The following is a 25028-nucleotide window of genomic DNA, read 5'->3' on the forward strand; positions in this document are numbered from 1 at the left end:
TTATCGCCGAGCGTCGCCCACAGTGGCCGGCGATCGCTCGGCGATAATCCGGCGAAAAAACGCCGCTTGGCGTAAAATCGGTAGGATTTTCGCCGAAAAATCGCCGAAATCCTCCATTGGCCGGCGATAAGTCGGCGATATCCGGCGATTTTTCGCCGGATTTTCGCCACCCCCATTGGGAGTGCTCTTACCTCCTCCAGATGCAGCGCCGTTTTCACCTCCTCCAATCCTTCCGGCGAAAGCAGCCGCTCCTACCTCCTCAACCCGTCTGCCACCGCCGCCGCGTGGAGTCTCTCCTCCGTCAGTGCTCCTTCCGCGGGCGTTGGTTCCTGCTCCGCCACCGGTTCCATTCTCTTCCACCCCGATAGCCAATTTTGCTTTTCCCTTCTGGTTTTCATCCCACCATTCCGGGAAACCGACTAATTGAAAGCAGGTTTCTCGAGTATGCTTGCTCATTCCGCAGTGGGAGCACCACAACTTGGATTTATCTGTTTTGTTTCCTCCGCGGCGGCTGTTGGCGACGGCGGGTCGCGGTGTTTGCTGCGCGAAGCGTGGCGGTGCTTGCTGGGTGGAGGAACGGGTGTTTCGCGCTCCAAAGCCGAAACCTACCCGGCCCGATGATGGATCTTCGTTCGTTGCGCCGGTTGGATCGGGGTTCGCCGGCGGCATAATTTTGAGTCGTGTGGCTTCCCGTTTCACCCAACCGTACGCGATGTCGACTGAGGGTGTTGGATTCTCCTTGAGTATGTCCCGTCTAATTCCCTCGTACTGGGAATTCAGTCCAGCAAGAAATTTGTATAGCCTCCGTCGATTGGTGATTTTCAGATATTGGCATATTCCCTTATCACAGCAGTCGATTGGCCTCTCCTCGCTTCGATCGATTTCGACCCATATTCCGTGTAGGGTCCTCCAGTAAGTCTCCAGATCCATGTCCCCTTGGACAATCCGGCTGACTTTGTCGTCCAAATCATATATGAGATATGGATCCGAAGTACTTTGGTATGTCACGGCCAAACTCTCCCAGATGGCCTTCGCACTTTGGTGGTGTGCGAAATCTCCAATAATATCGATTTCGATATTATCCACGATCCAGGAAAACACTACCAGATCGGTCTCCTCCCATTCGAGATACTCCTTATCTGTCGGTTCTGGAGGCGTCGGCACTCCAGTGATATGCCTCAGCGCCCTTCTGCTTCCTATGGCCACTCGCATTAGCCGAGCCCACAATGGATAGTTTTTTCCATTTAGCTTGAATGCTAAAGTAACATTTTTGCTGGTTTTGAGTTTGGTATCAGTTGGTTTAATATCTTCTTCTTCTCCTGACATCTTGCAGGTTTGGTGGTTCGATGCCTACTGGCCGAGACAAGGTATATATGGGCTATGATGAATTTTTTTCTGAGCCTTTCTCTGATGCCATGTTGAACAATGGTATTATTGTATTCAACTTGTGTTACTCTGCGAGAATGTACACGCCTAAATAGGCTGAAAGATAATTTACATATAGTAAGATTTACCCTAGCTATAAATCAGGAAAAGAATAATTATAATCAATTACACAATCAATATAATCAATTATTTGATCTCGGCATATCTTCGTGGATTATTTCCAACAAAATGTTTTTGACTGTTTGTTTGGGCAGAAGGAAATGGAAAGAGTGAAAACAGAATATGGAGTGAGGGATGCTCCAAGTCAGACATAACAATAAGCCAAAGCGCCACGGAGCCGCTGCCGAACGGAATTCCGACGTACACGGTGGAGATCAGTAACACGTGCATCTCCGGGTGCAACATCTCCAATATCCACATCAGATGCGGCTGGTTCAGCTCACCCCCGTGTCTTCAAGCGCCTCCGCTTCAATGACTGCCTCCTCAACGACGGCAAACCCCTCCGTAAAGGCCGTACACTCTCTTTTATGTACGCCAACACCTTCCGTTACCCCCTCTCCATCTCCTCCGTCACTTGCTCCTACCCTCTATCATACTCACTCACCAGTCACCACTATATGTAAGATTGTAACATTCCACAAAGAATTAATTAAATGATTATATCTCTTCGAGTTTTAAGTCGTTAGTATTGTCTAAATCGTATACATATTAAAAGTCGTTAATCATGGACTAATATTCATACTCTGTGTTTTCTGAATTATTTTGATATTCTATGTGGCGAGCCGCTATTGGTTGGCTGCACATCGGGCTTGAGCACTTAATTTTATTAGTAGCTAATATGAGATAAAAAATGGTGATTTATACAGTACAAAAAAGAACCCTTGTATACAACATAGGGTCTGTTACTCCAGTAGAAATATATATAGAGTATTATGTTCATAACTCAAGAAACCAAGGGTGTTTGAGGGCATCGTTGGCAGTGATCCTGCTGTTGGGATCCAAGGCAAGAAGGCTGAGCAGCAGATCAAGTCCGGTTGAACTAAGCAGAGGCGGAGAAGTACATCGCATCGCTTGCATCGCGCGGCCGAGGGAGGAGTGTATGAGGCTCAGCTGCTGAATCTCCGAATTTCCCGGGAAAAGCACCTTCCTCAGCACCAATTCCGCCATTATGCACCCCACCGACCACATATCTACCGCGCTCGTGTAGTTGGTCTCTCCCATCAGAATCTCCGGCGCTCTGTACCACTGCGTCACCATACCCGGCGTGTACGATCCCGAGCCGTTCTCCCACCGCGAAAGCCCAAAATCACAAATCTTGAGGCGATTCCCTTTGTTGGTGAGGATGTTGGCGAGCTTCAAATCACGGTGCATCACGCCGTTGTCGTGCAGAAAGCGGACGCCATCCAGAATCTGACACATCATGATTTTTAGTTGGGGCGCAAAGAAAGGCACCTTCCTCGCCGCGATCAGCCTGCTGAGATCGCTCGGCAGAAACTCCATCACAACGAGCACTTTCCCGCGCTCGTCCATGGTCACCTTCTTCAACTCCACGATCGAACGGTGGCGAGGCAGCGACTGCAGAATTTTGATTTCACGCAGGGTTGATCGGCTCAACCCCTCCAGTTCGTGCTTGATCGCCACGATTTCGCCGGCTTCCGTATCCCAAGCGCGGTACACCACGCCGTAAGATCCCCGGCTGACGACATTAAGAACTTGGTAGCGATTCTGTTGTGGTTGATGATGAGGATTCTTGGGTTGCATATGTAGAGGCATGGGGTTGAGGAGAAACATGATTGCAAACGATGGTATGAATTGGGCCATGGGTTTATATAAGCATAAGACACTGATCCCACTATATATATGGTAAGTTACCATACGAAATCAGTTGAAAGAGTTTGGATTCTAGTTTGACTCCAAGTATATATGGTAATAATCTCGATGAGCTTCATATTCAAGCTACCCATAAGGAACTAATTAGGGTTACCGTTATATGCTGTAATTGCTGTTAAAATTATATAAGAGCATCTCCAATAGTGGCTAGTCCACCGGCTAGCCGATTCACGTCGCTAGCCGGTCGGCTAGCCGAACTGTTGGAATCGGCCAGCGCAAAATCGGCGAGAGAATAGGCGAGCGCACGCCGATTTGCGAGCGCTGGCCGCCATTGTGGCGTGCCGATCGGTCAGGGCTATTTTTAAATTTTTTTTTTTATGCATTATTAATGTATTTTTTTATGAATTTTTTTAATTATGTAATTTTTAAATAGGCACACAGAAGACGGGTTAGGCCCAATACAAAATTAAGACCTAAAACAGAAAGACGGGCTAGGCACACAGCGAGACCCATGTTCGGCTAGCGGCAAACTATAACGGATTCAAGGCATACTAACATTTTTTAATGTATTTTTTTAATAAATTAATGAGGAGTAGAGTAGGGCGGTGGCTCGTGTGTGGATATCCGGATTTTTTTTTATTATGTAATTTTTTTTATTTTTAGTTAATGTACTTTTTTTATTTAAATAAAATTAACGAATTTTTCATGTATATGTGTCGTAAATTTAATTCCGTATTTTGTGTTTAATTCCGTAAATGTAGTTGTTTTTTAATTATTTTTATTGCGGCTAGCCTGTGGCTTGCCTTAGGCTAGCCTATTTGAGTAAAATGATGATGTGACATGTGGAATTTTAGTGCTGACGACGAGGCAAGAAGAGAGAGTGGCTAGTCTGTGGCTGGCCTAAAGCCATTGGAGATGCTCTAAGTGTATCTCAAATCAAGTCCCTTTCACTTTTTGAGTAGAAAAATGTCTTGATCGAGCCGAATTGTAAGAGGAAGATCTTCAATAAAAATACAATCTCTTGCATTTTATATTACATTTTTATTCTGTTTTGAATAAAAATACAATCCCTACTCTAGTCTCTCAGTTAGAGATTAGGGGTTTGAAACTTAGCTCAATCTTTGCTTTTTGTATTTTATTTCACATTTATTTTCGGACTTTTCCAGTATTTTTTATAATTTGATAAAATGAAGGTGAAGAGGAAATTAAGTAGGATTGGAAAGTCGATTAGAAATATTAGAGGGATTAGACAAAAAATATTTATCCATTTACATAGGTAGCATTAACTTTACATCATACAGCATATGACTATTTATTGTTGCACGATTTCTCCAAAACTTGCAGTTTTCGCCGCAACTCTTGAATCGTGCTTGATGCTTCCTGATGAACAAACACCAGACAAGTCAGCACTTGCTTGTACACAAGAAAGGGGAACCTAAAATAGAAAATTACAAACCTTCAAACTCTTTCTCAGTTTCTCCTCCTCTATGTCACGCCGCTGCCTCTCTTCTGAAAATATGTCGATCAAACTCTCCTGCTCTTTACTTAGCTCCTCGTTTTTCTTTGCTGCCTCCTCTAGCTGTTGAATGATAATTAATGGTGATGCATCGACCCAAAGTAGAAATGCACTAGATACAACCCACACTATTGCACAGCTCAACATATTGTTATTTAAGTGCCCACGGGATTTTATAAGTGACAGAAGCGACCAATTATTTTGCAATCAACCTTACAGGATCATATACAAATAAATCATGCAATAACATATCAACAAGGTATTAATAGGACAATAAAATATCAATGAATGCAACCTGAGCTTCGAGAGACTTGGATCTTTCTTTTTCTTTTTGCAAATCATTCAGCAAATCACCTAGAATTCTCTCTTCTTTCCTTTTCAACCTGTGAATTCAGAAATATATGAAATATTAAAGTGTTTACACAGCCCAAGATATATTCATAATTCAGGAAAGACAAAGCACCTCTCCTGCAACTGGAGATTCTCTGCTTTCAACTGGGCCAATAGACTGGAACTTGGCTTTGATGGTGAATTCCCAGCATCGGTGAAGCGATTTTCCTGATAATCACATAAAACAAACATAAAATACAAATTTCAGAAAACAAATATTATGCTCACAATAGTTGCAATGTAAATGAAATACAGGTCAGTTATGTGATCAAAACGGCCTTTTCAGTTTTTAGAGGACAAGAACCCATTCAATTCAAAACCTATTCCATTTAGTCTATCAGTGCCTGCATAACAAATGAGCCATCATAGGAACCGGAATCTAGGACTCACCTGTGACGTTGAACTTCGGGTTGTTCGGGAAGGCATTTCAGGTGAGTTGTCTGCAGCTTTATGACTTCTCAACCCTAATGGCCTCTGAGACCTGTCTTTCCTTAAAACATCATTTGAGGATGACCCATTATTATATTTTCTGGAAGTGCGGTTCTGCCTATCATCATCACTTAGATTCTCATCCGAAGACGAAAATTGCTCAGTGCGATTTGGTTGTGCCCTAGTTGTCTTGACACCCCCCTTTCCATTCAAATGCCCATTGTTACTTCCCTTGTCCCCAAACTTGATCGGTGTTTTGTCACTTGAAGCAAAATTTCTAGTCTTCGACCGAGAACTTCTAGGAAAAGTATCAGGAGAGCTCTCTGAAAAAACAAATGTATTTCAGTCCAAACATGGAGCATCATCGTACTGGATGCTAACAATAACAAATGTTTAATTTTGAAAATATTTGCTTTTTGCTATCATTTCCTTTTTCTTCCTGGTTTTGGTTTCATTTGAACACCTCAACCCTTCTCTATTACCTCTTTGATTAAGTTTTTTATTAACTCTCGGAGCATAACCAATTTTGTGACAATTTGTGTACCTGAAAAAAGGTAAAGAACACAATTAGAACATCCGAGAGTTTTACTTTTTTCTAAAAAAAGTACTAACTAGACTTTAAACAATCCAACCAAAATTAAAATACAGACCAATATGTCTTCTGCATTTGTATTAATCGAGACTCAAGTTTAGAAAGAACTGGAGTCCGCTCAAAACCCTGCTTATCATGAGCTGGTTCAACGAAATCTGCTTGAAGCACACCTTCACCACGGATAGGTATATAATGATAAGAAACTTGACCCAACAACCAAACTACGAAAGTAGAACTCTCAAAATATACCTATAACTCCACGACCATCGCTGCCAGTTGCATGCCATACTCTCCAGAAGGGCTGGAAATATGAAAATTCAAAACATTTGTAACACATTAAAGTGCAGAAACAAAGGATATGATGTGCATCATAGTATCAGATATGAGAACAAAGAATCACAAAAGACCATTAACAAAATATTCTAGCAAACAATATCATGTATCTCAGAAGGTATGGCAAGAGATGACTAATGTATCTTTTTAGTAAACACATGAAAAACAGTTACTTCTCTAAGTATTCCCTTTATTAGAGGAACCGACTTTTAAATTTTAATTTGCCAAAATATATATCTATCCATGAGCCACATCCGAAGCTGCTGTTTAACTCCATAAAATCTTGTACAAGAAAGAAATGATGATGTCCTCACGCATGCATACCAACTCCCACTATAAGTTATATTGTGCTTGTAGATAGCTAATCAATGACCTCCACGAACAGTTAAAATGATGACCTTGATAGAAAATTTCAAGTTTTGTAACTCTCAATTAGTAATAATTCCACACCAAAAGCACCAAATACACTATCTGGAATAAAAAAACAGTAGAAAGAAGTACAATGCTTCCCTACACAATTGAAAAGATCAACTCACAAAAATCTAAATAAACACACCTATTAGAGAAAGACAATATACACAATAAACTGTTTCTTTAGTGCCAGAAACAATCAAACAGATAACTACCTTAATAAGCCGGTTTTTGTGGTAGACATTAAACCCCTGAACATCAATGTGAGCTTTTGCATCCTTCACAAAGCCAACAGTCACAGTAGCAACCATCTATGCAAACATGGAAGGTAACGAGCAAAGTAGTACAGTCAAAATTGCAAATGAATCGAAATGAAAATAAACAGCAACTGAAGTTACATTTAAGTTCTTTGGAACCCCTTCAGTAGCAGGTTGGGGACGATATGTAATTTCCTGAGACATCATCATATCATTCACAATATTGTGGTGCTCAACATCTTTACCACGCAAAATTATTCGAAAGCCTGGAGGAATTCTGAGATAGAGAATAGCTATGTAACTCTGCAATATCAACAATCAAAGTTGTGAAATAAGGAGTAACATTATATCTTTCTAGTCAAATATGCATTGCAATTTTGCACATATGCATCTCTAGTATGTACTTGCTCCTATGTAGAATGAGAATGAATTGTATGACGAAAACTGGAAGGAAATCAAATCACACAATACAGAAGACACTTTAAAAGCATCTATCAAGAAAATTCAGCGCAGACAAACAAATTAAATGTAAAACATAAAGAAGAGGAAAAGTGCAGTTTGAAGCCACCCTTGCATGTTATGTTTAATTTCTCCAACAAAAAACGGAAAGTAAGTGACACGGATAAACTATTGCAACCACAACCAAAAAAATAAATTTGGAATTGATCGGGAACTTATTTTAGGGATAGATCTCTTCACATAGTTTATGCTACTAAGTTTATGCAAGTTCAATTAATGTCTGCTGAAATACCAAAAAATGATAAGACTTGACCTCAGGAGGAATAAATAGAAAGACTTGTAAGATAATATAGTCCTTTGTTAAGTTGAACTAGAAATACAAAGCTTTTAATGGCCATTCTTCAGTTGCCAATTAATGCTTCAATTGATAGATCTTTACGAACACTGCAAACATCACTAAGTTTGATGATAAAATCATTTTTAAGAAACTTTTCTGAATCTCCAAAATGGATATATATTAATCAATTTTCACAATGTCTAAAAACTTGGATTGAAACACAACACATAAAACATGATGTGACATAATAAAACTCAGGGCATAGTAGTTGAGCCTTTTACCCTCAAAGAATGACGATACGTTAGAAAATGCTTTGAGTTGGGATAGTTCTTTGCCATGTCAATGCTCTTCTCATCTCTGTTGACGCCTCTGATTTGGATATCCTTGAGGTATAATTAAAGAAAATGAATAATGCTGTGATATATCAACGTAAATGAAGATATCCTTAAAACATTTAATACATTGCAGCTTACATGCAGATCCGTGTCAAAATCCAATTCCAGCAGTCCATCATCATCCTCCCAAATATTGTAAATAATTACCCTAGTACCCTGATCTTGCATTAGATTGAACTGCCAAGAAACAAAAAAGGGAAGTAAGCCAATCACAATATTATTTGTAAACAAGAGACCAATCATAAGCCAGTTTCAGTTCCCTACATTGAACTTGACACGTCAGTGTCTTCAAAGTGACATGACTTATGCTTCTATTATATTGCAACATCAGATAATCAGAACATCAAAACTAATCTATTTTGGAAACAAGTCAAACCAACGACATTAATATTAAAAAACGATGGAAAAAGAAATCACCTGCTGAAGAAGATCGGCTTCATTTGAAAATGGAGACCACTGCAGTATTGTTTCAACATTTCGATCCCAGTCATAGGCCGATGATCGAATTATCTTGTTCCAATCTTGTCCACTTCTTTCATAGTCAAGCTTTTTGTCATTTAAATGAAGTAAGAATCCCGAAAATAAAGGAGCATACAAAACATTATCCTATTAATAGAGCAGTTACTTGAACAGTAAAACCAATTCCATCAAGTCCTAGTCAAGTCAAAGTTATGATCATGGGGCATTACAAATATAGTGCCACTTGTTTGTAGTAGCAATTGTATAGCACATTCACTATAATCAAGTCCTTCGACTGAGTTGAAGTTTATGCATGAGGAAATGTTTATTTGTTTCAGATATTACACTATTGATTCTCTCCCACTACAACATTACTTTTCAATTTTTGTTGTAAAAAAATATCCATTCTGTTATGTTGGCTTACTCTTCATTCTAATGCAGAAAAGTAACTAAATTTGTTACACTTCAGTTTAGATATTAAAAAATATATTTGGATAGGGTGGGGTATACAATTGCTCACCATGGGAACCACAATATCTTCCTTCCCAGTGCTCCGCAGAAATGTATAGGACAGCAATCCAATGCTTTGTGTTGACCTAAACTCAAAAAAAATATTGAATTGGTATGCACAGTTTTGAAATAGAAAATCATGCAAGCAAACACTCTTCAGGTATGACCATATGACTAACAGAGAAATGTTGATTAAACTAAAACAATTAGAAAGGGTGAATCACAGAAAAGTGATCCAGATGCTGGCAGCTGAAAACCAGATATGCATCAGAACTAGAGATAAGGCAAAATATTTCATTTATAAATACTAAATCTAACAAGAATCTACTGTTGCATGCAACTAGGCAGCCACCTATATCATGTTTTGAACATTTCATGTTTTAGTCATTTCTGCCAACCAGAACTCGGTCACAAATTAAAATAAACAACAAACATAAGCACATAGTTTTGAGTAGATTATCATACTTGCTTCAGTTTTTTAGTCATACAATAACAATTTAGATATATTTCACAACGTACTTAAAAGCTAACTGTTATTATGAGTCAAATTTCAAAAGCAACTCGGTATTTTATAAACAATGCAAACCTTCGCCCATTCTTCCCACGACACCGAGAAAAAACAATGACATCAGCGCCAAGTCTCATTGTGCTAGTCTTAAAACCATTTCCATCTGAGACATAGAGCTCAAATGGTAAGTAAAGGGGCACTATCGGAACATGTTTCAAAGTCGTCGTGCATGAGTCCAGTGATGCATGTGTGAATATGTCTGAAGGTGTGGTGGGGATGTTGGAATACAAGCAAGGGGTACATGTAATAGAGTGTGTGTGTGTGCTTGTAATAAGAAAGAGTGTGACAAAAAGAGAGAACTTACACTGCCCGATAGTATCTACCATTTTTCTCTTTGCTGAATAACCAAGAGACATGCAGTGACGCATTTTCTCCATATCCATTCCACCACCGTTATCTAAGAAGAAATAAGTTTGAAATGTAGTAACTTTTTTTTAATAGTCTGCATTGTGCATAAATGAAAATTTTATCCAGATTTATTCCACCACCATTGTGTATAAAGACCTCAAAGTAAACAGGTCACAGAAGATGATGAACAATTAATGAAAAGATCCTACTTTTACTTTCAAAGGGGAAAAAGTATGTATTGACGTCTTAGAGCCTGAACAGTGCATAACTGGAAATTAACATAGCAAAGAAATCAATCAAGCAGATATGGACAAAAATACTACTCACAGCAAATTACTCAAACTATTGTCACACTTAAAGATTAATGAAATGCAAAGGTAAGTTTCCAATTACAATTTTATACTTGATTCCAGTTTGGGGAAAAGTGAAAAATATTCACAATCTATCCTCTATACTGAATCATCCATATGCAGAGTAAACTTTGAAAAAAGTGGTAAGTGAAATTTTTATGATAATACCTTCAATCAACAACATTTTGCTACCATCTTGTTTACTTGTCACCATGTCTATGTTAGCATAAGTCGCTCCATTGCAGACCTGTAGCAGTTAGAGATAAAGAGCAAGAAGCCTAAGTCAAACAAAGTCCTGGCATGATTATGATCAGCAGAAACAAATTAAATCCACTTACCTCGTCCAATGAATTATCCAAGAGTTCTGCAAAAGCTGTAATGCCGAATCCATGTTAGACCAAATACATCAGAATGAAGTAGATCCATTGCATCTTAACATAAACCAAATATTGTGCATTATAATTGTACTATTGAAGTTAGTTCCACTACCTCCAAGAGCCCATTTATGACTGGTAGCATTAGAATGTAAGAATCTTGGATGTACTCTGACATGGTCCATTCCACCTGTATATAAAATAAATTAAGCTATTACATCCACCTCATTCTACTAGTCAGACTCAAAGAAAAAAGGATAACCAGATGCATGTGGATGAAAAAGATAATTTTAAGCACCATTCTTAAGAGTAAATAGAACTGCATGCTAGTTTTTTTTCTCTTTTTTCTGGGAAATCCTTCTCAGGGTAGAATTAACTCAAGCTCAGTTACTTGAGATTCCATTAAGTTCTCAGCGGGCACATGGATCACAGCTCAACCCATCTCAACACACAGAAAGGGCTTCATGACTATGATCTTCCACTTCATTCAAACCACAATCACTTCATTGTTTCAGTCAGCAATTTTGGGTTAATGCTTCCCACCTTTCATTAGGGTTCAGGGTAAACAGAAGCATCAACAACCACGTTTCATCAAAAAAACACCATAAGGTTGATGGAAGATCCACAAGGGCCACAGCCATCTCAGTAACTCCATATGATTATTTAACATATGGTGAGTAAGTTTGTCACTATTTTCCACAAGATGGCAGGCCAGTTGTTTCCCTTTGAACAAAAGATTAATTCATCGAGCACTTAGTGGTGATTTCAAGAATATTAGCTGACAGCACGCCACCAAAGAGTCACTGCATTATTAAATTACCACGATCTTATGTTTTCCCCCTTTTGAAGTTCCTAAACAAGAGAGGCAGGCAGCACATGAAGCAACACTTGGAATGCCCAAACTGGTCCATTCGTTTCTAGAAATTTTGAAATTTCTCAATTATTTTTGAAAAATATCAAAAAACAGGACCACGACATGAAAACATTCAATTTCACGGCTCATATGCACCAGAATAAATTCAATTTTCAAATACAAGAGCAAAAATCCACATGCATGAATCATGATTCTGAGCATAAATGAACACATCACCATTAGAATAACCCCAGTCACCAGACGGCCCTTCCTCGTAGTCCCCCGCCTTCCAGAACTGCTTCGCAATCGGCGCGGCGGCAACGGCGTGCGCCGCTGCAGTAGACGGAAGCGCTAGAGGTAAGTTGTGGCCATTCGACGGCTGCGGCAGCGGATCCAGAAACCCCAGCGGAAGCACGGCGCTCTCCGCCAGCCTCCTCTTCTTCCTCGCATTGTCGCAATCCGAATCGGAATCGGAGTCGGAGTCGGAACTAGAAAGTTCGATTAATAAAGCAGTTCGGGCGGCGGTATAGGGTTTGGGTGCAATATTGGGGTCGAGTAGCTCCTTCTTGACATGAGCTTGGGTGGTGCCTTCAACCATGGCGAATTTGTCGAAGAGAGCGAAAAGTCGGCAGTAAAGGGATGCGCATTAACAAATGTTGATCAATTTCCTTTGTTGATCAATAGAAGTCGGTTGCATTTATTACTTGCAGAGAAAGGTCATTATAATTGTTTCACTCACTAACCCTTCTCTCTTCTCCAAAGCAAATTTGCAAGTGCGTCATCAGCTCATACTCTCAAACTATGCAGAACCAATTAGAAGACGAATTACAGTAATTGAATTAATAGCATCAATAAGTATCAATGTATTATGGAGTTGTATTATGGAGTTAATTAGTGTCATAATTAATAAATACTCTAATAACTAACTCACTAACTACATTTATAAAGCATCTCCCTAAAATGAAAACCTCCAATTTAGAGTTTAAAACAACATTTGAAAGTGTAATATGCATGTTCAATTTTTAGGGGAACTGTCACTTTACTAGATTTAGGTGTTAATTTATGACATACCAACCGACTTACTACACACCTGGCAGGGTCAACCTATATGATATAATTGAGTTGCCTATATGATATAATTGAGTAATACAACACATACGCTAAATTTGTGGGTTACCATCCCTATACCAGTACTCTAGTACTTTTTCTACTATATTTCAAATAGTCCAATTTTGATTTTTTCTTAAAATTGAAGTGTTCAATTTGATTTTCTCTTCTTCAATTATCCTCTCGGTAAACGGTGGATTCCATCGTATCAACAACTAATCGACAATATTATAAGTGTTAAGATTATTTTTAAAACTGGTGAGAATATGCATGTCCTTTGATTGAAATCTTCGACTATTAATCTTGTTTTAGATATTGAATGAGTATTAAAAAAGTCAATATTTTATATGTTTTGGATTTTAGATTTAACATAGTTTAATTGATTTTAAGATTAGTTTTACTTATTTATATTTAATTTTCAATCAATTGAATGTTCTTTTACGAATTTTCTGATTTTTATAGCTAAAATCGGCTAAGGATGAAAGATTGGACATATTGGATCAAATTACATGATAGCTTTAATTATCCTATCTTGAAGAAAATGAGTAGTAATTTACTTCATTCTTTTTAATACTAATAATTAAAAATTTCACGCGTATTTATAATATGTATTGTACAAAAAGATCTACTATAGTCTAGAAAAGCAAATCAAATTCTAACCACGTAAGTGAAATCATAACAACTAACTAATAAAACATAAAATAGGCTAAATAATTATACAAAGAGATTAAAGCTCCCTTCCACAATAAAGTAAAAATCTAGATTTCTATTAAAGACATAGAATATAAAAAGAAATTAAAGTATTATTAGTGGAAAAATGAGTTCTGCCTCATTAAAGAGAAAAAAAATTATATACTTATATGTTTATTTTTATGGGACGTATCAAAATGATAAAGTAATTTATTTTTATGAGACAGAGAAAGTATAAATTATGAAGAGCAACTCGACTGAGTAGATTAATGGACAGATATGCCCTTTGATGTCAAAAACGTAAAAACTAAAAAAATCTATAAACATTTTTAAAGAACCTCAAATGTTATTATTTATATCCAGATTGTATACATGCTAATAACACGAGTACTACAAAAGTGAAAATCCATTTGAATTATTCAGAGACGTATTTTATTATTTACTAAAAAGTGATTTCAATAAACACTTTTGGAATGATACATGTTTTAATGCATAATTAATGAAATATGAAAAAGATAAAGATAAAGAGAAAAAAAATAATCATAATATTATTGATAAAGAGTGGAACCCTTCTTATTAAAGAAAACAAGTTATCAAAAATTATGAACTATTTTATAAAACGAATTAAACTAAACATTGTTTATAGAAAAAAATCATATTTATATCCACTTTCTACTAACTCTGTGAAATATAATAGTGGACAAGAGGACTCCCATACCCAACCCAAACCCAAACCACCCAAACAACTCAACGGAGGTCGGACGTCTTTTATTAGGCAGAGCCGCAGAGGCATATAGGCCCACAGTGTTCCTAGTATTGTTTGAGGTTTACTAATTTACGCAATTGGGTCATCCAAGAATTTGGCCCAAAACAAAAACGACTGCAATTTACAAAAATTAATGTAATTAATAGTGTATATGAATGACGAATAATTTATTAAAATATCTTAAACCGCCCATTTGCTGATTTGCATATTGGTCCATCTGCTTACTCTGGCATCAAAACGCCACCACATGAATAATATTCAAAATTAACAGCAGTTTTGTTTGAATTAAATGGTGATATCACCAGAGTTTTCACTGCTTCATTATTTATTATTCAAGAATATTCAAGAATTAACAGCAGTTTTGTCTGAATTTAAATGATGATATCACCTGAGTTTTCACTGCTCCACAATTAAATAATTCTGTCTAAATTAAACCTGTGTGTCTATGCAACACAATTTTGCGTATTTTGAAGGCCATAAAATAAAAAAAATTAAGTTGGTAAATAAAATATAGTAGGTCGCTAGAGAACTGTTTTAACTTTCACTTGAGAATTTGTTAGAAAGTTAATTAATTGTTGTAAATAAAAATAGAGTCCCGCCGTAATTTCATTTCTTTTTAATTCGATTGCATTTAAATATATAAGGTCTGTGTCTGTTGTATTTAAATAAGAACTGCTCCATTTTAATATCCTCTCACTATCATGCATTATCCCCTAAAATTTGACATGAATGTATACGTCAAGGTCCAGGAAATATTTAATTATTTAGCAGTTTAACTTTTTTGAAATTTATGTGCAAATTGAGAATAGACTTAAGAGCTTACTAAGTCATGGGCTCCATTTCGCCATAATATATACAGTATGTCATGATAATGCTCAATCCTCAATATATATCTACTAATATATTGATATTAGTAGTATCTACAAATTTCAACCATTTTTATGTGTCGCATATTCTTTTCAGTTCTAAATACTTCATCTACCCGTCATTAACAATTCAATTTAGAATCGATATAGATGGAATTTAAATTTTAAGAAATATGAACGGAAAAAATTAATGGATTGTGTTTGTAAAAAATAGTAGTATTATATTTATATTAATTTATAGTTAAATAGGAAGTGAGAGCTAATAGTCAATAAGACAAACTTACATACTCATACCATTGTAAATTTAAACTTTTCTATACATATTGATGGCATTACATATTCGAGACACAAATTCTTGACATGCACGTCGTCTAACTTATCAATTCTTATGAGTTATGAATGTTGTTAAAGATGCCGAAATGTTTTGACTGACGAATTATGTGTTGCCGACTAGCATCTCTACTCACAATTTATCACATGTTTTTGGTTGATAATATTAAGCGCTAACCTATCATATATTCTAATTATCTTATAATTAGTTGTTTGGTACAACCAATAAAACAAGAAAGATATATAAATGGAATACTACTATAATGACATTTCTTCAAAGCACGAGAATTGTCAATGGGCAACTATGGACGACTGCATACCATGACATATATTTTTTTTTTTTTTGTATTTTATATTGGTTAATTTCTCTAAGCGATTATATACACATATTCGTGCCATACCTTTCAATATTTTTTTAGTAAAGTGTGTTTTTACACTGTTATATACTACCTTCGTCCCCCAAATTTTGACACACTTTGATCCGGTATGGATTTTAATAAATGTAATAGAAAGTGAGTTGAAAAAGTTGGTAGGATGTGGGTCCTACTTTTAAAGTATTAGTTTTATAATAAAATGTGAGTGGAATTAGTTAGTGGAATATGAGGTCCACTACAAAAAATGGTAAAAGTGAAGTGTGTCAAATTTGTAGGGACGGATTGAAATGGTAAACTGCGTCAAAATTTGAGGGTCGGAGGTAGTATTTGATATTATTATAAGCAATGCCAGATAAAAAGTTCACATCTACGTACATAAAGCACATTTACTTCAATGAATTCTCTACATTGTTCTACCAACTCCATAGAAATAAAAAGAAAATTGAAATAAATAGACCGCCACTAATTTGCAACACACAAGAAGCCATCTTTTAAGTGGGGGCGTTTCAAAATAAAATCAAACTGTACACATACTATTTTATATGCATATGCGTTGACAAACTACCTCAATTATTACTACAGTCTCACTCTTTATACATGGACATTGGATTAAAATTTTAATATCTTTTATTTTTTGTTTTTACTTTTTCTTTAATTGTCACGTAACTATAATTGCAAAAATTACTTATTTCACTTTTCTTTTTCTCATTCATAATTGTAGAAATTACTTTTCTTCTCTTCTTTTTATTTCTCTTTATGCATAAACATACATAAATATAGAGAGTGGCGTTGCGATCCGCACTTCGCACAAAACTGCATGCCCAGTTGCATCTATATATATATATATAGCCTTCAACTCTCAAGTCTATCATTATCTCTCCCCAACTGCTTTTGTCGCAACCTTCATTCAGTTTCTCATTTCCTAAATTCATCGATTCCACTCAATCCTCGATGATATCAACAAGATTACTTCCATTTCCAAATTTCGAAATCCCTCCCTACCTCGTTTCATGATATGTCCACCATTTTTGATCTACTGATTTCGACGATGAGGAACTTCACAATGAAGCTCATGTCCGATTTAGCTTACGACAGAGGCTGAAATCAAATCAAATCAAATCGATCAACCACAAAATTAGTAATCGAGATCTATGGAAGGTGCGAAGAGGAAGGATATGAAGAGATCTGTGCTGAAGAAACTGGAGAGGTATGTGTGGACGGGTCGATCCAAGGCGAAAGCGGGTCGGGTCGCACCGATGGGCTGCTTCACGGTTTATGTGGGGCCCGAGAAGCAACGGTTCGTGATAAAGACGGAATATGCGAACCACGCGCTATTCAAGATGCTGCTGGACGATGCTGAGCTGGAATACGGTTACCACAGCGACGGGCCCTTGCTGCTTCCCTGCGACGTCGATCTCTTCTGCGGAATCATCGCTGAGATCGACGGCGATGAGCACGTTTCCGCCTTCGTCAACGGCGCCTGCAGCCCCTTCAATCCGGCGCGGCGCCTCGGGAAGGCTACTGATATGGCCAAGGGATGCGCCTCCTACGCCGCCCTCACGCCGCCGCGCTTGCACTTTTGAAGGAGAATATTCCGGTGACCGGTCGTTTTGTGTTTATGTAGTGCAACTAGGAATTAAAAGTTAAAACTAATAATTAGACTACCAAATCAGGATTATCTGGAAATTAATTGTTATCGTTTTCATGAATTTCCAAGTGCTATTTTTTTGCTCTTATGAATTCATCTCTGCTGGATTTAGTTGAAATTACAATTTCAGATAATAAAAGAAATCCAGATAGGTAAAGAACATGCTCTGGGTAAAGTCAACCGAGCATATAGTGGGAAACACAAAAGATAAACAAATTAGAATTATGTAGATGAAACATTAATCGCCTCCCTATTAATTAACTGAGCACACATAAGCACGGTAATAAACTAAGTATAAAATTTAAGGTCTATTAATTTTATATTGAGTGATGCTAATTAAACAGTACCTTGACTACAGGTAAGGCTTTTGAAACAAGAGCAATTAAAATTATTATTAATAGTATGTCTATTTAATAAGAGTGGTCATGATGTAATTTTATAGTTTTATTAATATTTGAATAAATTCTATTACCAAAAGTATATGTTTGACTAAATTCTGCAGCATTAGTAGCCTAGTACATTTTCGTATGGACATATCAACCCACCCACTATTAATTAATTAACTGATTATTGCCCAATAATAGATGTATACTGTTTTTTGAAGGGAAGACTTTATTTTGTATATCAACAGTGGCATTTTCATTTTGACATTTGGCAAATGCAAAGTCAAACTCATCTCCAAACTACTACTACTATATAGAGTAATATGACAACCCCGACGTTTGAAAATATGTATGTCAATAATATCCCAGTAATTAGCCCAGGGTCATTGCAATCCCATGGATCATTAATTAATTATTCAATTTTCTCAATAAAGTAATCCATAAATACAAGAATGATTCAATAGCATATACTTCCCCGTCCATCATTATACGGCCACATTTGACCAGACATGAATTTTAAGAAATGTAATAGAAAGTGAATAAGAAATTGTTAGGTGTAGGTGAGTCCAACTTTTATATGTTCCATTAGTTTTATAATAAAATGTGGGTGGGATAAAATTAGTGGAGTTTGAGGTCTATTACAAAAAATGGTAAAATGTAAAATGACTTATATTAGTAGACGAATAAAAATGACAAAATGAGATACTTATTAGTGGACAAATGGAGGGAGTTTGAAAAGACAAACATAAATTACCTAAAACATCTCCCATTGAATTAAATTACTCCCTCCGTTTCTTCATAGTTGAGTCATTTTTCCATTTCGAAAAGTTTCTTTATAGTTGAGTCATTTCCATATATGGTAAATTTTTTCTCTTTCTTACAAACTCTCTCTTACTTTATTCTCTCTATTTTATTCACTTTATACTTTATTCTCTCTACCTTTTCATTTCTCTTACTTTTTTATCTATTTATTTAACACACCCAACATTTATTTCTAAAACCTCCGTACCTAAAAGTTCTGCCTGAACTATAAAGAAACGGATGGAGTATTAAAGTGAATGTTTTTGTCAGAGTACCGAAGGTCTAAAAAGATGATACGTAGAATTGAATGTTTACACTAGAGCTAAGTTTAGCATAAACTTATGCCATGCCAATATATAACTAAATTTTAACAAATGGAGTATAATAAGAAAATAAAATAAATTAAGATAAAGTTGAAAAACACTGGATATATGAGGTCTTCATATTGTTGTTTATAATTATAACGATGAGGTTGTTAAGCTTTATGTATTTCTCGAGAGCGATGACGGCTTTATTTATATGTTCCATTTTCCTAAGATGAGGAGAGCTTTGAAAAACGAGCCAACTAATAATTTCTTGAAATTGAGAATTTATCATTAATGTAACGAGTGTGATAGGAATTTGAATCCAAAATTTAATGTAATGCACACACATTTTTATCATATAAATTTGCAGTTTTGATAAGAGAGTTCTAAATCAACGGATTAGGGGGTTTTGATTTGGAGAAGTACGTAATTAAATGTCGCATTTCTTTTTCCTTTTTGTATTCCTCACTCTCAAATTAACTCCGCTCTCCGTCTACTTTTATCTGTAGAAGTATGAATACATGAATTATAAAGTATAAAAACTGAATAATAGATTGTGGAATTGCAAATAACTAAGCAACGAAGCACTGATACTAAATGGAATTGAATAATGGGGATTTGAATATATATAAGGATGACATGTAACATCTACTACTACATGTCTACATCTTTTAATACACTAACAAAAATTTGACATATGAATGCTCTTTTTAAAAAAGAAAATATTAAAACTCTAATTACCCTAGTAAACCTCCTAATACATCAATAGTAAATTGACACGTAGACACTCTCTTTATAAATAAAAATTGACTAAAACCTCTCTATAAAATCACGTTCAAATTAAAAATAACCTTTCGTATTCTATTTTCATTTGGAATACACATATAATTTAAACATTCAGTAATAAAAATATAAATTAATCAAACATTCAGATGCTGAATTTGTTTTCAAATAGATCCCTTATATGAAAATAAGACAACACAAATAACTGTTCAATTTCAAAATTTATTTGATAAAATGCCATGTGTAGAATTTGTAACATTATTAAACTTAAATTTGTAGTAATTTGATTGTACTTAAAAATTTCATGAGCTCGGATTTAGCTCAAAATGATTGGATCATAGTTTGGATTGTAGTAAAGCAATTAAAGATTCTAATTATATTGTATGATAATTGAATAAAATAAAGATTTTCGATCGTAGAATGTGAAGTTTGATATCATCTAATCTATCTTTATATAAAAGGACAGTTTTTTATAATTGTTTATAAATGTCAATACTATCCTTTTTAGGCGGGAAAACTGCTGCTGTTCACTGCCCATCTTGGGCTAATTTTTGAAAGTATATGATAAAAGAATTTCAGCCTATGGCTACTCATTTGCAACAACTTTATCGGTTATTGCACAATACATGCTGCTACCATGTTTAAAACATATAGTAACTTAATTAACTTTTACATTGGAGATATAAATACTAGTTCATACTAATATTAAGGACCCCGAAACTATCAAACTTAATGTTCATGATTATAATCATAAAAATATTCATATATTTAATTGTTCATTAATTATTGATGTGAGTTTGCAATCCATCTTGATATTTTGCTTGATAGGGTGACGAGGAGAATTTCTAACCTAAGTATGCTAATATGTTCAAGGTCATCAAGATCTATAAAAATGAAGACAATAGATTCAAGATATTTTAAGTTATTTAAAATTATTACATACATCTAAAATGCAGTAATTAATAAGTAAAACACATATTATGACATTCTATAGTGTCAAAATATATCATCATAAGCATGCTCTTGCATAAGTTTTTGTCATAAATCATTACATCAGTGGTTTGTGAGCCTTTGACCGCCATGATTTTGTAAGATGGTGGCGGATGCCAGAGACGTCCACAAAATTTATTAGTACAATAGTCATTGCACAAGTATTGAGGCTCTAAGTGACAAATGTCTAAACATGACCAATAACAGTTTCGGAAATAATCATAGTCATATGCCGCTACATAATTAACAAAAAATATAAGGAGTATGAGAATTGTAACCACATCTCCCATTCTTGACGATCTCATGTTTACTAACTATCACTACCTTTTTTAATATGAAAAGGGAAATATTTGTGTGTGAAATTCATGTATACAGTTTTGTGTTTATATATGCTAATAATCAACCTCTCATTTATATGTGTTAACGTAACTAATTAATTTTGAAATCACTTAACTTTTTATTGGGTTTATATGAAAGAAACTAGACGTTTGTTGTTGGCACTTTATTTATTCATATGTTCCACTTGAGATGACAACATATTTATAATGTGAACGTCCAATAGTACATTAATACTATGTCTTGATCAAATCTATACATATATAAAAGGCGAGTTTTAGCCTTATTTTAAATATTAAAGAATTTGGGTCAAGTTTTTGAATATTTATAATTTTGAGTCTATATAATTAAATTATGGTTTTGATTTGTAACTTCCAATTATGCATTTATTACAAACCATTAAATATAACCAAAAATTAGACACTTTTTAAATTAAAATTTGATTAAATGAAAATTTGACACTTTAAATTAAATTTGATTAAATGAGGCAATTACAGTTTTTTACTCCATAGCCAAATGATAAAGAAAGCGTGTCATTCAAATTTGGAGACTCATGCCCAAATTGGAATTAAATGTGAAACAGTTAAGCCATTAAAAAAATGATTACTACTTTAATATTAGTATTATTCAATTTAGAGATTATATAGTCAAATGGAATTTAATTTGAAACGATTCTCCATTAATCATAAACTATATGTCATGGCTATAAATACATGTATTAGGCTAGCGGATAGAATCATACAGTTCTTGTGTTTCGAAACTAAGGTACTCTCAAGTTGAGAGCATGCACATTCTATGTCAGTCGTAGAGAATTCTTTTGAAATTGATTATGTATAATGATGATACGTAGAAATCGGATAAGAAGATGAGTGGTGTTGGTGGTGGCGTCGACGAATTTTTCAGGTAGTAATGATGAATCCGATTTTTTCTTTAAGGTTTATTTGGATCGAGAATGGAGGTTAATTATTTGGTTTATTTCCATTTTCTATAAGTTTGTTATTTCATGATGGACTTTTTGTATAAATATATTGATGATAGTTCTAATAGTTCATTTTATTATCTAGTACTAGTTATGTATATTTTTTTATTATAGTAAGTTGAATTTGTTTTTACTCCTAATCTAAGTCACAATTAGATATGAAATATTTGTTCAACAGTATATGAACTTTAGTAGTAAATTTTTTCATACAAAATTTTTATTTATAGTACAACAAAATTTATTAATCAGTAATTATTAACAATATTATGTTGCTTTTCTTGATTTGATGACTTATAATTTTTTACCTATATAACCTATATTGCATAATTTAAGAAGAAAGAGAATATTTGTTGACACTATTTATGTTATTAAGTGTAACAAAAAATAAAATAAGAAATCTTATTATAAAATTTGTATTTGAATAACTATATAGTGGCATGATAATTATGGTTTAACGGTTAATAATTTTAGAAAATTTGTTCTATTTATAAACACATTATGCTTATAAGGGGAGTGATAAAATGCAAACTCATATATTGTACAAACTCCAAACTTTTAAATACAATGTCAACACAGCATCAATACAATGTCAACACAGTTTAAAATTTCAAGATTTTGATGTCAACACAATGTTAATATATGTCAACACAATATCAACAAAATGTCAACATGGTGTCAACCGTTGACACTGTGTTGATATTTTATGTTGCTATTATTTTGTATTTGTTGACATTTTTTAACTGTCCAGATCATAGTTTGGAGTTTGTACAATATTTAGAGTTTGTATTTGATCACATTCCATGCTTATAAATATTTAATTATAATAGATTTACTATAAACTACATTTAATAGAGTATTTTGAATTTAAATGAACTAATATTTGTCTACAAATATTTATATTGTATTTATTATTTATGATTACATACAATTTTTACATATACTAATATTTATCTGCCTGATTCTTCGTATTTTATGTAATATTACTACAATTTCTACTGATTTTAACGTTTATGAGATGTTTAATTTATTATGTAATGCATATAGAGAAACATAATTATAATTTATAATATATCAACAAATATTTCAGTATGTGAAAATAAGTGTTTGACTATTTCTATATTTTGTTTCATTACTACAAATTTCTACAGATTTCATGCTGTTTTTTTTGGAACTTTTACGATATTTAGTTTATTTTGTAATATATAGAGAAATATTATTATAATATACAAATAAATATTATATTAAATAAATTTTAAATTTTCAACTTTTGATGCATTAATATTATATCATTTACACGAACAAGTTATCGTGCATAGCACGTTTTGCTGTTTAACGACACAATATAATTTTTTATAAATATTTATTCATAAATTAGTTGAAATTAATCTGTTTTGTTAGAATTGATTTTTATAACTAAAAATTTTCTTTACTTTAAAAGTAATCATTATGTATCATTTACTATTATATTTTAATTTTTTTATTTTGTTTTCGAATTAATACATATTCCCTCCGTCTGCCATTAGGAGTCCCAGTTACTTTTGCGCGCTTGTTTTATAAGAATGATAATAAATAGTTAAAGTGGAGAAATAATTATGTAAGAGAGAGAATAATGTTGAGAAGACTCTTGTCAACATTATTCTATCTCTTACTTTATTATTTCTCTACTTTAACTATTTATTATTATTTTTATAAAACAAGTGCGCAAAAGTGACCGAGACTCCTATTGGCGGACGGAGAAAGTACAATAAAAGGAATATTAGAAAGATTAGTTTACTTAATATTTTAAATTTGTACGAAAATAATAATAAATTAAAGATCCGTGCATACGGGTGTTACACTAGTTTTAAAATAAATTTTGACTGTCAACATTTAGTTGAGTCGTGTCATATTTTTAAATAGACATCAAATAGAAATTAAAGTGCAGCATTTGAATGTTTGATTAATGTATACTTTAACTCCTGAATGTTTCAATGGTATGTGTATATTTATTTCATTTAAGAGTGAATTACAATTTTAGGCTCTATATTTTCAGCGATGAACATTTGAGATTCCTATACTTGCAAACTATCATATACGGTTCTTATACTATACCAATTGCTCGTTTCAGGTGTTTTTTTTAACTTTTTAACCACATTTTCGAACAAAAATACCCTTAAAAGTCTAAAGAGCATTTTTGTACACTCACTCTCCAAAAGTAAGTACTTATTTTGATATTTATATTAATTTAGATAATTTAACTGTGATTTATATTTTATTCGAATAATTTTTGTTTGGATTGGTTATAGTATAAAAGTTATGCATAGTTTTATTCTTAGATTTTAACTTAATAAAAATTAATTTACTATAAAGCACATATTCTATTTCCTCAAACTAAGATGAATCAATTAAAAAGATGATTTATAAAAAAAAAAAGGGAGAGGGGGTTTGACATTTTAAAAGTCTTTAGAAATCTTTAAACGTCGTGGCTTTGAAGCAATATTAATTTATAGTGATCGCAATTAAAAATAATAATATTATATTATATTATTATTATTATTATTTTATTTTATTGCCAAGTAGGCTGCTTTTTCTTAAAGATCTCGAAAATTATTTTTAATCTTTGTAAGTTTATACACTCACACATTCAAACTTTCTCATTTATTTAACAGTGATCATTTACTCTTTTGCAGTAGATTTTTTGTTAAGGATAAACATAATCCGTAAAACTTAAGAAAATTTTTAAAGAAGAAAAAGTAGAAAAAAAATTAGGTAGGGGCTTAAGCCACATCCTTCGTTTTATTAGTTTCCGCCCTGTGGACACTATAACCAATTCAAACAAAAATATTCGAAGAAAACACAAATCATAGTTAAAGTACTCAAACTAACATAAGAGC

General features: G+C 34.1%; 3 protein-coding genes across 4 annotated transcripts; 1 reads left to right on the forward strand and 2 right to left on the reverse strand.

Moving 5' to 3' along the window:
* Positions 1-2322: 2322 nt before the first annotated feature.
* On the reverse strand, positions 2323-3207 carry LOC125209668 (cyclin-dependent kinase G-1-like). Its single transcript, XM_048109256.1, has one exon. The coding sequence runs from the start codon at positions 3205-3207 to the stop codon at positions 2323-2325; it is 885 nt and encodes a 294-aa protein (XP_047965213.1).
* A 1254-nt stretch (positions 3208-4461) lies between these two features.
* LOC125214320 (protein MICRORCHIDIA 7-like) lies at positions 4462-12614 on the reverse strand. 2 transcript variants are annotated; one of them, XM_048115298.1, is made up of 20 exons: positions 12035-12614; positions 11060-11134; positions 10909-10943; positions 10739-10817; positions 10177-10269; positions 9891-9975; positions 9315-9390; positions 8753-8881; positions 8414-8512; positions 8222-8323; positions 7286-7339; positions 7103-7198; positions 6393-6444; positions 6202-6313; positions 6034-6095; positions 5513-5874; positions 5196-5290; positions 5028-5115; positions 4673-4795; positions 4462-4596 (listed from the first exon to the last, which is right to left on the reverse strand). In XM_048115298.1, the coding sequence occupies exons 1-20, from the start codon at positions 12393-12395 to the stop codon at positions 4525-4527; spliced, it is 2250 nt and encodes a 749-aa protein (XP_047971255.1). In that variant the 5' UTR covers positions 12396-12614; the 3' UTR covers positions 4462-4524. The 2 variants fall into 2 exon arrangements, with proteins under 2 accessions (XP_047971255.1, XP_047971254.1); XM_048115297.1 differs by having other exon boundaries at positions 7286-7447.
* A 4119-nt stretch (positions 12615-16733) lies between these two features.
* Positions 16734-17666, forward strand: LOC125215460 (auxin-responsive protein SAUR71-like). The gene has a single exon (XM_048116881.1). It carries the CDS (start codon positions 17082-17084, stop codon positions 17511-17513), a length of 432 nt encoding a protein of 143 aa, XP_047972838.1. The 5' UTR covers positions 16734-17081; the 3' UTR covers positions 17514-17666.
* Positions 17667-25028: the final 7362 nt, after the last annotated feature.

Source organism: Salvia hispanica, chromosome 3 (genome assembly GCF_023119035.1).
Source record: "Salvia hispanica cultivar TCC Black 2014 chromosome 3, UniMelb_Shisp_WGS_1.0, whole genome shotgun sequence".
Classification (NCBI taxonomy): Eukaryota; Viridiplantae; Streptophyta; class Magnoliopsida; order Lamiales; family Lamiaceae; genus Salvia; species Salvia hispanica.

Excerpts from the sequence above, each read along its gene's own strand:
- LOC125209668 (XM_048109256.1), bottom strand. The coding sequence starts at position 3,207 with ATGGCCCAATTCATACCATCGTTTGCAATCATGTTTCTCCTCAACCCC.
- LOC125214320 (XM_048115297.1), bottom strand. The coding sequence starts at position 12,395 with ATGGTTGAAGGCACCACCCAAGCTCATGTCAAGAAGGAGCTACTCGAC. Across the intron at positions 8,882-9,314 it reads AAGATATTGTGGTTCCCATG|CTTGACTATGAAAGAAGTGG; the intron begins GTGAGCAATTGT and ends AATGACAAAAAG. Across the intron at positions 6,445-7,102 it reads ACAAAAACCGGCTTATTAAG|CCCTTCTGGAGAGTATGGCA; the intron begins GTAGTTATCTGT and ends TCATATTTCCAG.
- LOC125215460 (XM_048116881.1), top strand. The coding sequence starts at position 17,082 with ATGGAAGGTGCGAAGAGGAAGGATATGAAGAGATCTGTGCTGAAGAAA.